Below are 17,106 nucleotides of genomic sequence, written 5' to 3'. Positions count from 1 at the left end.
GTTTACAAATCGTAAAGCCGGGTTTAGTGACGGCTATTATGGGCAGAGAATTTAGTTTGAAACGATTTTAAACTTACAGAGGGTAACTAAGAAGAGGCTGCTTTTACGGGGGAGGGGGTAGGGTAGGGGTTGGGGGAAAGAGGGGGGGGGCGTAGTTTCTTAAAGCAAATATTTTCAGTGGCAGCATTGGTACTGTCGAATTAAAAAATTATGAATTACTGAACAGTAGAAAATAAGACAATTAAATGGCGGCGTATGATACGCCGCGGGTCGGCTCGTACATTATATTACATTTGATATACATTCCATATACATTATATTTATATTCTATATACATTATATTTATATTCTATATACATTATATTTATATTCTATATACATTATATTTTGTTCGGGCGGGACAAAGGGGTGGGGAAAGGCGGAGAGGTGGTGTGGACGTGCCCCGGGGGAAAATTTGTTCTCTGAAGAGATACCCGAAAGAAACTCTAAACATAAGTTACTTTAGAACTTTATCGATTAGTAATCCCCGACTACACAAGAATATACCCTATTCAATAGAGGTTGTCAGTAAACGACGTACCGTTCTGGAATATAGAGGTAGCTTGGAATTTGGTATTGTGTGAGGCAAGTGGGAGCAGGATTTCCAGAATGTAGTACAGCATGATATGTACTTTTTATAATGCTACAAACTAAATGGTAATGTGTAGGAGAAGTGGATGAATATACTCCAGGAAGGCCCAGCTCAGTATATTATAGTATTAGAAAAAAAATTGACTCATATTAACGGGATGGTGTAAATCTGCTGACCACAGTGCCCACGAACATTCGTTTTTGTAACTTCAGCTTCAACATTTTTTTTTATAACAACGAAACAGTTTGTAAACTCTAAACCAGGGGTTCTCAGCCTTTTTTTACTCTAGAGCACATTCTAAAATATCAGTAGGGTGGCGGGCACCACCTATTTTAAATCGACAAACTCCTTCCAGAGGCGTAGCGACCCTTCCCGTCACCCGGGGACAAAACTTTCGATTTGCAACCCCCCCCCCCCAAACTTTCGATTTCCATCCCCTTCAACCTTTCAATAATGTGTATGAAATAAATTCTGTCTCTGTCGAATAGTGAGAGGCGGGCACACACGAATCGTTTGGCGGGCGCCATGGCGCCCGCGGGCACTGGGTTGGGAACCCCTGCTCTAAACTATAAAATGTTTGTTAGATTGGCATACTTAATAAACGTGTATCAGTCTAGCAATTTTTTAAGCTAGTTTTGATACATTTAATAATTTGTGTAATAAGGATAGCATTTGTTGTTTAATTTGTCCCTAAACACTCTAGGAAAAATGCACAATATTCAATTTTAATTTGTTAATGGACAAACTTTAACAACCTAATCAATCTTCTCCCACACAACAAGGTTTGCATAATGTAGGGTCGTTTCAGTTTGTGTTTTCATGTCTTTTCACGGGCGTTTAAACTGGATACACTGAAGCCAAATCTCTTTCTTGCCGCGTGATGTGCTTGGTTGAATTTAACAGCAGGACACCTACGTTCACGGTCGCCCACACCGTCACGGTGGCTGTTGTGTTGTGTGGACAAATATCGTTGAACAAAGAGGTGTGTTTTTATTACAGGGGTATTTTGTATGGATGGACGATTACGTACGAATGTGAAATCTGAACTCTTTGAAACTTCTGGCATTCCTTTGATTAATTAGAGTGGGTTGGGAAACTTAGCGTTTAAACATTACTTAAACATCTGATTTTATATATATATATATATATATATATATATATATATATATATATATATATATATATATAAGTTACAGTTAAATTCACTGGTACATTAATTTACAACCATTAACTGAAATTGTAGCATTTACTAAAGAAAGCCTAGCTAAAGAGAAGCTCTAATATGACGCTAAAGATTAAACTCATGTTAAAGCTCATTTTGCTCCAGCTAAAATATTAAAATAGAAAAGACCACTAAGCTCCCACCGTGTCGCACAAAGTTTACTGTTTGGCGGAAAATTTAGCTCCCACATTTCTGTTAAATATCAATTTTTAATTGTAAGTACTCGCTACGCATTAATCCCCTAGCAGTTCAAGAAATTAGCTCCTTACATTAAGCTTACGAATTAAATTCAGATCCCACCACAAATTAAGCTAATCCCACACATTTATGTAGCTTATAAATTTAATAAGCATTCCCTTCGCTCGTTCCAATGAAAGAATAAATTAACACTGTCATTCACGCACCTTTGCACACACTAGTTGCACTAAAAATAAAGTTGTCCATACAATGTGTGTAGGAGTGAGATCTCTTTATCCTATAACTTTTGTATTGCATGTTTAACTTATTTAAAATTGTTCCAGGCACTCCTCTGGGTTTTAACAACGTGTGGGTTTAAACAAATGCGATTGGCCGTTGATTTAAAAGTAATGTATATAAAGGACTACATGCGCTGCTCTAGTATTATCCGGCTGTTTTATCGCTAATAATATTTGGTTAGTATTAGTACTATCAACTGTTGTCTTTTAGAAATGTATTAGATAGTTTCAAAAGTATTTACATTTTTGTTTTTATAACTAGTATTTTAAAGTTGAAATTTTATAATTCAAAATATGTAAGACATTCAATTTGAATTAAACAAAACAATACTTTTTTAAAGAAGTTTACTTCTTTTTATAACAGATTTTTTAAAAGTTTACATTTGTTAAACTTACTGTCTTAGAATATGACATTTTACCACAAAAAAAACCACAATCAATTTTTTTTCTTAACAATTAGATAAGAAACTGACTTTGCATTTTTTAATTGATTTTTTCTTATCTTAGTTAAAAAAAATTGTAATTTATTTTTAAAGTTATTGATTTTATTCCACCTAAAATTCCTGCAACCAAACCATCTCTTTAGTGTCGTGTTAGCCATTTTGTGCTGAGAAATTTTGTCTCAGCCGCCTGCGTGTGTTTTGAGTAACGATATATTTTATTTATTTTATTTATTTTAAAAATGAAAAATTGTTTATTTCCAACTTATTGAACCATTATGGTTTGGCTATCATTTTAGTTTTGTTTGCCTCCTTTGCCTTTATAAGAATACTGCATATTTGCATTAATTCTTATTTGTAGTACTTTAATAATTATAGTTTCGCAAATGGATAGGCCTACTTTGTGAGACTAGTTATTCAATAGATTGTTAAGAGAGACTATAGAATAGAAATAATTTTAAAAAATTCAAATCCTTTGCAGAAAACAGGAATCATGAATACATTAGCTGCTCTTGTTTTGCTCTTCACTATATCATATGCTCAGGGTAAGTGCCTACATCACCAACATCATTATAAGAAATGTTTCAGAAGGGTTCTATTCCATCGTGGGAACTGGCCCCTACCTAAAGTAATGTATGAAAACATATTATATGTACATATTTGTGCGTTTTATACCATTTTTAAATTATTTATACACGCACACCCACATCCACACGCACACAAACACACACGCATATATATATATATATATATATATATATATATATATATATATATATATATATATATTGTGACCTACTTAGGTCCAGTAATGTTTTATTTTGACATTGTATAATACCTTATATGGATTGATGGTGCAACCACCGGGTTTTTTCCACTGTCTTATTAAGGGTGTCTAAGACTAAGAAATTTTCCATCAAGATCTGATTGATTGATTCAGATCAGATAACCACCCCATAGCTCAGTGGCTAGGATCTCGGCGCGCCACGGCGGCGGCCGAGGTTCGAATACTCGGTGAAAAGCTGAGTATAGTCTATGGTGTCTAGTGGTTTAGTGGCTTAGATTCCTCGGTTCGGAGCCGAGTAGGGTGTCACTGTTACGCAGTGACCTGGATCGCTAGATCTCAGTACCCTCAGTACCCTCAGGTTGGCCCGTGTGGCCTGGATCGCTAGATCCCTGGATCACGCTCGCCCAAGGTGGCGTAGATCCCATTATTCTCTCACAGATGGCAGTAGACCTTGATCAGGCAGTCTACCTTGATCAAACGGTCTATTAAGACCAGGCCGTCCATTTTGTCCGGCAAAAGATTCTGACCATTTGAACGTGAGAGAACTTAAGTCCTGAGTGTGCTATGCTTTCTTAAGTTGGTTTAGTCTTCTAGTATAATATTACTTGTCGCCAAGTGATTATTGAAGCTATAGCAGTGTTGTGTGACCTGTGGCTATTTTTATACAGTGTTAAAATCTGTGATAGTATTTTTTCTTACGCTTTGTAAGTTGGGTTTTGTTATTTTCTAAATTAAATATTTTATCTCGTTTAACCTAGTGTTCTGCCACAACTGTGTTCGCTTATTAAAGGTTGTATGCAGATTGAATTAGTTGTTAACTTCAATAGTATCACTAGTTTTCCCTAGACATCGAAACCGAGCCCTAGTGTGTTGTTGAGTTAGTGTTCATTCCTTTAGGCTGTAAGTCATTTGCATATAACCCCGAAAAAAGAATCCGGGGACGTTCACCATCTATCTGGCTGGTAGATAGGTAAACGTTACAAAGTGGGGTCTCGCCGAGATTTAATCTGTCGTTCCAGTTGTTGGTTATATCAGTTAAACACTAAGTTTAGTTTGATTTAGTTGTTTTTCTATCCAGTGAAGCCGTGTTATTGAAACGCGCGCAAGGCTAGTGCTATCTAGGTCAAAAGCCAGACGTGTCACGATAGGAGGTCAAGTACACGGCCCAACGCTCCGTGTTAATTTAGAGAATCTAGGCTTGTTTTGATTTTGAAAGTTAGTGTTATGGAGTCTTTCTTATCTAATCCCACTTTTGAGGAGGTAGAGAAGTTGAGTAGAAAAGTTTTGATTAGTGTTGTTAAGGAATTGAAATTGGATTATTCTGTTACGCAGAAGTCAGAGGTGTTGAGAGATAAAATTGTTGTTCATTTTATTAATGAAGGGGTATTTGATGAAAGTTTGTTAGCTGGTGTGTTACTCCGCGAGGAGAAACCTCTAGAGAAGGTAGAATTAGAAGCTAGAATTGCTTTAGAGAAGGAGAAAGTTGCTTTAGAGAAGGAGAAACTTGCTTTAGAGAAACAGGAGTTAGAGGCTAAAATTGCTTTAGATAAGAGGAGGTTGGAATTAGAATTTGGTAAAGTTAGTGAAGTCACTTCTCTGGTAGATCCAAAAAAGTTGTCGGTGGGGCAAGTGATTGCCAAATTTGGGAAATTAGTTCCTAAATTTGATGAAACAGATTTGGTCGTTTTCTTTAACTCATTTGAGAGTTTAGCGAAGACATGTGAATGGCCCGAAACTTCCATTACTGCTTTATTGAGCTCGGTCCTTACAGGGAAAGCTGCAAAAACATACCAGGCACTCTCTCACGACGTTCAAAATAACTATAGTTTGGTCAAGACTGCCATTTTGAAGGCCTACGAACTGACGCCCGAGGCCTATCGGATGAAATTCCGAGCACTCCGCAAGTTACCCACTCAATCATATGTGGAATTTCTCTTTGAAAAGGAGAAAATATTCTCAAGGTGGCTACACTCTGAGGAAGTTTCTGAGTTTGAGAAACTCAGGTCACTTATCCTAAGGGAAGAATTCCTAACGTCCCTGCCTGAAGACATACGACTTAACATACTGGATAACAAGATAATTGACATCCAGAAGGCTGCTGAGTCGGCTGACACATATATGTTGGTGCATAAGAAACCACCAGTGTCAGGAAACCGCCTCAACCCCGTGCTTCCCCTTTTTGGCAGCAATCCTCCTGTTGGCCAACACGTGAAGGCATTACAGTCCAGAGAGAAATCAAGATCAACTCTCAATCGTCGAGCAGTATGCCAGTTCTGCAAAAGACCTGGTCATCTTGTCAAGGACTGTTACAAACGTCGTCAATATAACAGAGAGGTGGTGCGTACTTCTGCGCACCATGCTCTATCCCCTCAAGCAGCCAGTTCAACTATGAACTCTAGAATTCTAAAGGACTCTAACCATAAGTGTCCGCAAGAAGGTAGTCAAGTCTCCACACATTATGTGCAGTCACATTTTGACTGTTCACGCCACCATCCAGTTTCTTCCGAGTCTACCGATCTCGAGGGATCGAGAAAAGTTGACTTTTCATCTTTCATTGCCGAAGCTCTCATTAGCAAACCATATGATCCGTTGTCTCAGAAGAATATCACCGTCCTAAGAGACACAGGAGCGTCACAATCACTTCTTTTGAAAAGTTCAATGGACATTACACCAGAGACGAACACCGGAAATATTTCCATTATCCAGGGAGTGGGGACAAAATCTACTGTCGTCCCTCTACACAAGTTTGCCCTGAAACATCATCTCGTCGAAGGTGAGGTCATTTTAGGTGTGATAGATAGTATTCCTGTCCCATGAGTACACCTACTTCTAGGGAATGACCTTGCGGGAAGCAAAGTATACCCCTGTACGGTTTCAGACCCTTTGTCAACAGTTCCAGATAATGATAATGAACTGTATCCTGCATGTGCGGTGACAAGAAGCCAGACCAAACGATTGGCTGACACAACGTCTGAACCACACCTACCATCATCGTCAAGAAATTCGACTCCCAAACTGGAGTCTATGCTTCCAGAGAACACAAGCCTGGGCTTACCCCTGAGGATATCTCAGGAAGACATCATTAAAGCTCAACAAGTCGACGCGGAACTCAAGGCAATGGTCGAAAAATCTCTATCATCTGACGATGGGGAATATTTCTCCGAGAACGGCCTCTTCTTTCGTCGCTCTATACCAGTGAATGCCTCACCAGCCGAACCATGGTTGGGTAAAAACCAGCTGTGGGTCCCTCCACCTTATCGGCATGAAATACTGAAACTGGCACATGACCATCCAATGTCAGCGCACCCAGGAGTCACTAAAACGACGGCGAAGATCAAAGAACTGTTCTTTTGGCCCAAAATGAGAAATGATGTGTTACTGCAAAAGTTGCACGAACTGTCAGTTGGCCGGAAAACCAAACCAGAAAATTCCTAAGGCCCCTTTGAGTCCGATTCCTGTATTAGAAGAACCCTTTTCTAAAATCGTCATGGACTGTGTAGGTCCCTTGCCTAAAACCAAGGCGGGCAACGAGTACCTACTTACCTTTATGTGTTCAAGTACCCGTTTTCCCGAGGCGTTCCCCTTACGGAACATTAAGGCAAAGACTGTAGTCAGAGCCATGACCCGGTTCTTCACTACCTTTGGATTACCTAGAATCGTGCAAACAGATCAAGGCAGCAACTTCACCAGTCACCATTTTCAGGAAGCACTAGCCAAGCTAGGCGTTACCCACATCACCAGCTCAGCCTACCACCCTCAGTCTCAAGGCGTACTTGAGAGGTTCCACCAAACCCTCAAAACCATGCTAAGAACATTCGCTAAAAGTAACACCCAATGGGATGAGTCTGTTCCTTGGATTATTTTCGCCGCGAGGGACTGTGTCCAGGACTCTTTAGGCTACTCTCCTTTTCAACTTGTGTTTGGACATTCTGTCCGTGGTCCCCTGAAGCTGATCCACGAACGTTGGACAGGTACCAGTGATCATCCAGTGGAAAACTTTGACGATTTTCACGTTCGACTGAAAGCCGTGTGCGAAATGGCTCACAAGAACTTAAGAAAGGCCCAAGTTAGAATGAAAGGACTGTATGATAAGAGTTCTCGTAAACGAACATTCAATCCAGGCGAGAAAGTTCTTGTGCTAGTGCCTAATCTGAACAATGCGTTATCCTTAAGATATTGTGGACCCTTTACTGTGCATTCAAAATTAAGTGATTTGAACTATGTTGTCAATACGCCCGACAGAAGAAAGAAACAGACAGTGTATCATGTTAACTCACTGAAAAAGTATTATGATAATTGTAACAATTTTCATTCCACAGCTAAAATTACTTTACCTGTATGTTCAAATGTTTCTGATGATGTGATACATGATAAATTGAAACCCCCAAAATTGGTAAATTCTTCCTTTTTAGATCATCTAAATGACCACCTTATGCATTTGTCCACAGAGGAAAGCCATAAATTGTCTCAGTTTTTTGAGACATTTCCCTCTATTTTTGGGGATGTCCCCAAAGAAGCGAAGGTACCACCTCATGATGTAGACGTAGGTGACGCAAAACCCATCAAACAACACCCCTATAGAGTTAACCCGGAAAAAGCTGTTTTGATAAAAGATGAAATTGATTATATGCTCAAGAATGATATCATTGAGCCCAGTTTCAGCAACTGGAGTTCCCCATGTCTCCTAGTCCCGAAAGACGGTGGATCTTTCAGGTTTGTGACCGACTTTAGGAAGGTAAATGCGCTCACCAAAGCTGATTCCTATCCTTTACCTCGAATAGAAGACGTTATTGATAAAGTTGGTCAGGCTAAGATAATTTCCAAAATTGATTTACTTTCAGGATACTGGCAAATCCCCTTATCTGACCGTGCAAAAGAAATATCTGCTTTTGTAACCCCTAATGGTTTTTATAGATACAAACGTATGCCCTTTGGTATGCGAAATGCTGGTCAAACTTTCGAGAGGGTCATTAACTCTGTCATTGCTGACATAGACCAATGTGAGGCCTACATAGATGATATAGTTGTATTTTCCAATACTTTTGAAGAACATATTGTGCAGTTGACTAACCTTTTTAGAAAATTGTCTGAGGTGAATTTTACTGTAAACTTGCATAAAAGTGATTTCTGTAAAGGTTCAATTACCTATTTGGGTTATCAAGTGGGAACGAACCAAGTTCGGCCCATTGAAGCTAAAGTAGATGCTATTGTAAGGTTACCTCCTCCCAAAAATTGTAAAGAAATCAAAAAGTTCCTTGGGATGGCTGGTTATTATAGGCGGTTCTGTCAAAACTTTCAGCTATTGCTGAACCTCTTACTGCATTATTGAAAAAGGGTGTTGAGTTTGAATGGTCAAATAAATGTCAAGAAGCTTTTTTAACCATTAAGTCATTTTTATCTAATGCTCCTGTTATGGCTGCACCAGATTTCAGCAAGCCCTTTAAACTTGCCATTGATGCTAGCAACTTAGCCATTGGCTCAGTCCTATTTCAAGAAGACAACATGGGGATTGACCATCCCATTGCCTTTTTTTCCAGGAAGTTAAATGAGAACCAAAAGAATTACTCTACTATTGAAAAAGAAGCTTTAGCTTTGGTTTTGTCCTTACAACATTTTGAAGTCTATGTCTCTTCTTCAACCAATCCAGTCAGAGTGTTTTCTGACCATGATCCCCTGAAATTTACCTCTAAGTTAGGACATACAAATCAAAGAATATTGAGATGGTGTTTATATTTCCAAAATTTTAATCTGGAAATTTCACACATTAAGGGTAGTGATAATGTTGTGGCTGATTGTTTGTCAAGGATGTAAAATCTTATTACACACATTGATCATGTGACATGTTTTGTGGTTCATTAGGACCATACACAAGTGTTTTGTTTGGGTGACACCCACATGAATGTGAGTGGTATGAGTTTTGAATTTATTCAAAATGGCAATCATGTTGAATATTTTGTTTATTTGTAGGTGAACCTTAATTAAAGGTGGTTTTTGATTATATGTAATCTTTTATGATAATATGTCTCATATGACTCAGTTGATATTGTAGCTAGTCATTGAAATAAAGGTCTTACCCTGGCGGGTTTACCACTTTAAATATCCACATGGAAATATTGTAATACCCTTTTTTGAGGGATTTTGATGTATAATTATTTCTTGAAGGGTTACTCCCCTTTCACCAATTGTAAAAGTTTGAGTTACTTACCTTTTATGTTCTGGGATATTTACTCTGGTATTAAGATTTTGATTGCCTACATTTGTAAGACATTTTTTCATTTTCATTGCCAGATTGGTTCATTATGTATGTTTTTGTGGAACCTATCTGTCACTTCCAAAGAGGGAGGGGATGTGACCTACTTAGGTCCAGTAATGTTTTATTTTGACATTGTATAATACCTTATATGGATTGATGGTGCAACCATCGGGTTTTTTCCACTGTCTTATTAAGGGTGTCTAAGACTAAGAAATTTTCCATCAAGATCTGATTGATTGATTCAGATCAGATAACCACCCCATAGCTCAGTGGCTAGGATCTCGGCGCGCCACGGCGGCGGCCGAGGTTCGAATACTCGGTGAAAAGCTGAGTATAGTCTATGGTGTCTAGTGGTTTAGTGGCTTAGATTCCTCGGTTCGGAGCCGAGTAGGGTATCACTGTCATTGAAATAAAGGTCTTACCCTGGCGGGTTTACCACTTTTAATATCCACATGGAAATATTGTAATACCCTTTTTTGAGGGATTTTGATGTATAATTATTTCTTGAAGGGTTACTCCCCTTTCACCAATTGTAAAAGTTTGAGTTACTTACCTTTTATGTTCAGGGATATTTACTCTGGTATTAAGATTTTGATTGCCTACATTTGTAAGACATTTTTTTATTTTCATTGCCAGATTGGTTCCTTATGTATGTTTTTGTGGAACCTATCTGTCACTTCCAAAAAGGGAGGGGATGTGACCTACTTAGGTCCAGTAATGTTTTATTTTGACATTGTATAATACCTTATATGGATTGATGGTGCAACCACCGGGTTTTTTCCACTGTCTTATTAAGGGTGTCTAAGACTAAGAAATTTTCCATCAAGATCTGATTGATTGATTCAGATCAGATAACCACCCCATAGCTCAGTGGCTAGGATCTCGGCGCGCCACGGCGGCGGCCGAGGTTCGAATACTCGGTGAAAAGCTGAGTATAGTCTATGGTGTCTAGTGGTTTAGTGGCTTAGATTCCTCGGTTCGGAGCCGAGTAGGGTATCACTGTTACACAGTGACCTGGATCGCTAGTGACCTGGATCGCTAGATCTCAGTACCCTCAGTACCCTCAGGTTGGCCCGTGTGGCCTGGATCGCTAGATCCCTGGATCACGCTCGCCCAAGGTGGCGTAGATCCCATTATTCTCTCACAGATGGCAGTAGACCTTGATCAGGCAGTCTACCTTGATCAAACGGTCTATTAAGACCAGGCCGTCCATTTTGTCCGGCAATAGATTCTGACCATTTGAACGTGAGAGAACTTAAGTCCTGAGTGTGCTATGCTTTCTTAAGTTGGTTTAGTCTTCTAGTATAATATTACTTGTCGCCAAGTGATTATTGAAGCTATAGCAGTGTGATATCTGTGATAGTATTTTTTCTTACGCTTTGTAAGTTGGGTTTTGTTATTTTCTAAATTAAATATTTTATCTCGTTTAACCTAGTGTTCTGCCACAACTGTGTTCGCTTATTAAAGGTTGTATGCAGATTGAATGAGTTGTTAACTTCAATAGTATCACTAGTTTTCCCTAGACATCGAAACCGAGCCCTAGTGTGTTGTTGAGTTAGTGTTCATTCCTTTAGGCTGTAAGTCATTTGCATATAACCCCGAAAAAAGAATCCGGGGACGTTCACCATCTATCTGGCTGGTAGATAGGTAAACGTTACTATATATATATATATATATATATATATATATATATATATATATATATATATATATATATATATATATATATATATATATACATACATATATAAGATAAATTATTAAAAAAAGAACACTTACAACATATTGGTAGAGCGGTAGACTTGTAACCTAAAAGTCTCGAGTTTGATTCCAGATTGTGTATTTTTACTGTTTCTGTAACAAATGAGAAAATCTTTAACTTTCCAGACTGTGGCCCTGGCTGGGTACTACGTGCTGGCACCAACTTTTGCTACCGTTTTGAAACCTCTACTTTTAAAAACTGGACTAATGCCAGGGACGCCTGCGTTTCTTTTGGAGGGAATTTAATTACCATATCAAGCGCCGAAGAGCAAGCATACTTAACAGGTATAAGAACTCTCGTTTAAAAAAAAATAGTATATATTTCAACAAAATGAAGCTCGTTCAAAGGAGTATCTAACGTAGATAAAATCTTACGTTTAAAATCGTTAATTAGGCTTTTTTATGCATAATAATTCATTTTAAAAATTATAATTATAACGTCTTTAATACGTTATATACGTTTCACGTAAGGTAGGTACGAAAATTTAGATAATGTGTTTTAAAAATAAGTTTTATATATATATTTTTTACACTTTTATGTGAGTGACATAGTTGGAAAACTTGCTTGACTTTTGATTCTAGCTTATTTCTTCTCATTACATCAAATTACATAATGGGCCCCTGAGTTCGAAACCTTTGGGCAGAAGAAGTTCGATAGCTGGCAACTAAAAACCATATAGGAGTGAAAAACTCGAAAATTAAACAACTGCTGCCTTGTAGATTGTCTTGGATGGACTAGAGCTTTGGAAGCAAATCGAAAACAAAAAGCAGGCTGAAATCAGAGTCAAGGGCCTATAACTAGTGCCCCCCCTTCCCCCCCCCCCCCCCCCAAGAGATGGCTAGAAGAAACTCTGGATGAGTCCACCTAGCTCTGATGTGTACCAAATTAATGGCAAGGAAATAAATAGAGACTGGGGATAGTGCTGACCACATTTTATGTTTATATTCCGATGTCGCAGAAGTCTTCAGCTTATTAGCCCTATGAACCGTCATGTTGGAAAGGAACTTTACCTTTCTCCTTATCATAAACTTAATGTATCTTTACATTTTTTTTTAAACTTAAGGCCAATTAAGTAACTTTACACGGGAGATCTGGATTGGTTTGAGTGATGACCTAAGAGAAGGAGCCTGGCGATGGGCGGACAGGTCCTGTGTGACCTACACCAACTGGAATCCACGTAAGACAAAAATTATGGAAAAACTATTTCAGATAAAATATTTAAATTAATCAATTAATTTAACCTCTAACACAAACACATGTAGCTCGAAATTAGGATTTATTTTATTGATTTATTTAGAAAAAAAGGATAGACATAAAAGCATACTCTATTCAACAAAATAGTTAATTATATTTATACCATTAATGGGATAATGTGTAAAATTGTTTTTGGATATTCTGGCTCACAATAAGACTTTAAGTTCTGATGAGTTAAAAAAAAATCAATTTTAAATGGGTTGTGAAATATGTATCAACAGTCTCTAGTGAGCCCAACTATTGGAATATGGGCAGTGATTGTGCCACCATGCTGCCCTATGCCCTGTACGGACATAAATGGAACGACGACAGGTGCTACAACGAATATCCGTTTATCTGCCGTAAAAGACTAGGTAACTGTATATGTTTTATAGTACAATTTCAATGTATCTTTTAAAATTAAACAAAATAATTTGTTTTAAATTTTCTTAGATGATTTTTAATCTTATATATGCGTTATATATATATATATATATATATATATATATATATATATATATATATATATATATATATATATATATATATATATATATATATATATATATATATATATATATATAGGCCCATTTATTTATTTATTTATGTATAATTTCTAACAAATTTTCTACTCTCTAAAATCGTATTGTCTAGTTCAAGCACAAGCTATTACAAATCTGGTAAATATTTTTTATTCTTCTTGAAAATAGGCAAACAATCCATTTCCTTAAATATAGTGATAGCAAACTTAAATGTTTATCAATAGAGCAAACGTGCTTGTAGTTAAATCAAAAGTTCAACTCGGTGTTTTGTAAATGCACTTCTCAGTTTTAGCCTAATTTAAAAGTTGTAATTCTGGTATTATCCCCTAAAACAAATACAAATTAAAGATTCAATTTTTTTATAGGTCTATATTCACAATATAAAATAATCAATATGACAGTCGGTAGTATTAACTGTCAAAGCTAAAATGTCTCTTTTTTTCTTTTGAATGGTATATGAACATATTATTTGATATTATAGCCCGATTTATTTCTAGTAAATATGTGCATAAAATAAACACAACCAGGGGATTAATCATTCTCTTTAAAAATAAACCGCGAGTGATCTCCCATAAACCTTCTCAAATATTCTTATATAAAACAACAGGGGATGGGAACTCGGGATATAGTTTGATTTTTAATCCATTTTTAAATACTTAAACTTTTAAAAATAGAATAGAATCTCATACAAAAAAAAATCGCGCACCAAGCAAACTCCGAATAAAGATGTGTATAATAGTGCGGAATTTTATTAGTACTTTATAAATTTACATGCGTTTTTTGAGAAATCGGAAATAGTGAAAATTACTACTTCCGGTCAACGGATATTACTCAACATTTGATAGAAGGCGGAAAATTAGATATATTAGTTACACGTGAAATTTCTTTTATCTATCTGAAATAGTACTCAAGTTATAGGCTTTTGAAAAATTCAAAGTAGAAATAGTTCCACTTACCGTTATCGGAAATCGCTCAAAAGTTGATACCGATCAACGATTTTGATATAATACTAACATATGAAATTTCATCAACCTAGCTGTAACGATACTCAAGTTATCGTGTTTATACACAGACACATACACACACAGACGTACGGACAAGATTGCAAAACTATGTTTTTCCGACTCAAGGAGGTGTGAAACGTCGAGATTTGTAAAAATCTCGATTTTTTTTGCACGATTACATGTGTGTAATAATGATTGATTAGTGATTTCTAGTCGTGGAGATTGTATTTTATTTTGTATGATTTTCTCTAAAGGATTGTGACGCCGCTTGCAAAGTAAATTACCCCTCCACATGTGAGGGATACATGTATGAAAACTCCACATGCACATTTAAAGTTAGAGTGATTGAAGGATACTCAAGCGGGGTAGAGACTTCATTTGTTAGGTGCATTGCGTGTAAGTCTTATTCCATATGTGATGTATACAGTTTTGTTGTCAACACAATATATGAAGTAACTACTTCATAAAAATATATTTATTAAGTCTATACTATCTTTTAAAATTATGTTATTTTTTTTAGCGCAATTTCCATTCTGGAGAATTGCGTTTATTAACCCGTCATTTCTGGATGTATGAATGTATGAGTGAATGGATGGATGTGTGTCCGCAGCTTTAAGTCGTATCTCCTCCTCAACGAAGCAATATCGATGACTAGTTCCAAAAGCAATTATGTTAAGCAAGTTACGAGGATGAACATAGGCCATAAAAATTCCGGGTTTCTTTCATGGATTTCCCGGAAAAGCCAAAAAAAACCTCGAAAAAAAGCAGTTTTTGGCCCATATCTCGGCAACCAGACCACTTAGCGACTTGAAACATGTACCAATCGATTCCTGCCATAATTTAGAACAATATTGCCAAAGAAAGTTTTCAAAAATATCCTTTCGTTCGGTCACCAAAGTTTTTTTGAATTAATTAAAATTTGGACCGAATTAGTAGGCATTTTTTCCAACCACACCACACGCGTCATCACGTTCAATAGCTGCGCCATCGCGTTCCATGGCTGCGCCATCACGTTCAGTAGGCGCGCAATGGTTTTTAGTCATGTAACTCTATTGTAAATAAAACGTAAAATACTGAAATTTTTTAAAATAAAAAACGTTTTAATAACTAACCAATGGTTTTACTAACCCTGCTCTTGATTTACGCTACGACAGAGCTATTTTTAGATAACATAAGGAAATTGCGCTAAAATTGTCACTAGACTTTTTAATTAACTTGTTTATTTAACTTGACGTATTTGCACTAGAATTTATGCTAAATGATGTTAATAGTCAAGCGTGTTTTTGAAATCTCATTCTTCTGTTAACATTAATTTTTCGTGCGTTAACGAAGAGCAATAATGTAAAATTAAATTCAATATGAGACGAGTTTTTTTTAAAATAATTACGCTGTGTTTTATTTTGTTTATGATTCAAGCCTAGGTTGATTTACCATAATTGAAAGTTGAACTCTCATACTACTATTTCAGATGCCCTACCGTCCACAACAACTACATTTCCACCTACTGCAACTAACCCACCAACTACTACAACTACACCAATGACTACCACAACCACTCGAGCTACCACCACTACCACACGTGCAACTACAACCACTACACCCACCACGACTGCAAGGCCAACTACAACAACTACACCACCAACTACAACAACTACACCAACTACCACCACCGCCAGACCTACAACTACAACACCACTAACTACCACTACTGCTCCATCTACCACCACTACCACACCAACAACTACAACAACTAAACCAACAACTACCATAACTATTACACCTAGAGTGGCAACCACCACTGCTAGAAAAACCACAACCACAAGAAAAACAACAACCACCACTAAAACAACCACCACGAAAAAATGGAGAGACACAAGAAGAGACAGACACCACGGCTTTGATAAACTGAGTAAGCTCTATACTTTTTTAAACTCTTAATTTCAATAAATTTTTGGAAAATCAGACGCAAAACAAAAATGATTCGTGCAAAACTGATTCTAAAATATTCTGATTTAGAGTTCTATTGTCGGATATTCTATAATATGCCATAATTAAATTATTTGTTTCTGTTCAGGAAAAAAGTACATGAAGCACAGCGGAGAGATGTTTTCGCATCAGTAAGTTTTCTAAGCTAAATTAGATACTCCGTATTTATTTGAAGTATTTCAATTAAACTACAAAAAACAATTAATAAATCTAAAATATAATTTCTATCTGACAAACGCGGCGTTGACATAATATTTCAGTTCGTATTTTGTCCTTAATGTACATGTTATAGAGCAACAATCTGCAGATGTTTCATGTTTTATTATTATATAAGTGTGTATTTTTTCAATCTAATTTGTATTGTAATGTTTCTTTCTTTATTAATTTTGTTTCAGCTAAATGAATCAAACGCCATCATTCAGACACGTCTTCTAGTATTTATACAGTCACCAAGTTGATCCACAGTCATTTAATTTAATTAGAATTTTAAAAAAAATGAAAAATGATGCTAAAAATATGACACTTTGTAAATAGTCCCAATAGTAATACTAACTCAAATGTGTTAATGTTTAGTTACGCTATTATGAACAAAACACCAATCTTTTAAATGTAAATATTTAGAATAATTAAAACCCATTAGCCTACCATATTGTTAAGTTGCATTGCTTTTTTTACTGTCGGCGAGGTGGTGTGGAGGGGATAGAGTGCAAGAATGCCATACCTTATGTCGTGAGTTCGGATCCAGGACCCACGTCTGTAGTACTTCCTAG

At 36.7% G+C, this 17,106-nt stretch overlaps 1 protein-coding gene across 1 annotated transcript; it reads left to right on the top strand.

The window, feature by feature from the left end:
• The first annotated feature begins 3,262 nt into the window (after nucleotides 1–3,262).
• LOC131951103 (uncharacterized) lies at nucleotides 3,263–16,471 on the top strand. Its single transcript, XM_059313390.1, has 6 exons — nucleotides 3,263–3,314; nucleotides 11,697–11,855; nucleotides 12,635–12,748; nucleotides 13,047–13,178; nucleotides 15,819–16,259; nucleotides 16,425–16,471. The coding sequence occupies exons 1-6, from the start codon at nucleotides 3,263–3,265 to the stop codon at nucleotides 16,469–16,471; spliced, it is 945 nt and encodes a 314-aa protein (XP_059169373.1).
• Nucleotides 16,472–17,106: the final 635 nt, after the last annotated feature.

Source organism: Physella acuta, unplaced genomic scaffold, assembly GCF_028476545.2.
Source record: "Physella acuta isolate Inbredline_101_S28 unplaced genomic scaffold, ASM2847654v3 ptg000798l, whole genome shotgun sequence".
NCBI classification, from domain to species: Eukaryota; Metazoa; Mollusca; class Gastropoda; family Physidae; genus Physella; species Physella acuta.
This window is presented reverse-complemented; position numbering and strand designations above follow the sequence as displayed.

What these genes read in the sequence shown, in the direction of transcription:
- LOC131951103 (XM_059313390.1), top strand. Translation starts at nt 3,263, where the DNA reads ATGAATACATTAGCTGCTCTTGTTTTGCTCTTCACTATATCATATGCT. An exon ending in CACTATATCATATGCTCAGG is followed by an intron (nt 3,315 to 11,696) that starts GTAAGTGCCTAC and finishes TTAACTTTCCAG; the next exon opens with ACTGTGGCCCTGGCTGGGTA. An exon ending in CCACGGCTTTGATAAACTGA is followed by an intron (nt 16,260 to 16,424) that starts GTAAGCTCTATA and finishes GTTTCTGTTCAG; the next exon opens with GAAAAAAGTACATGAAGCAC.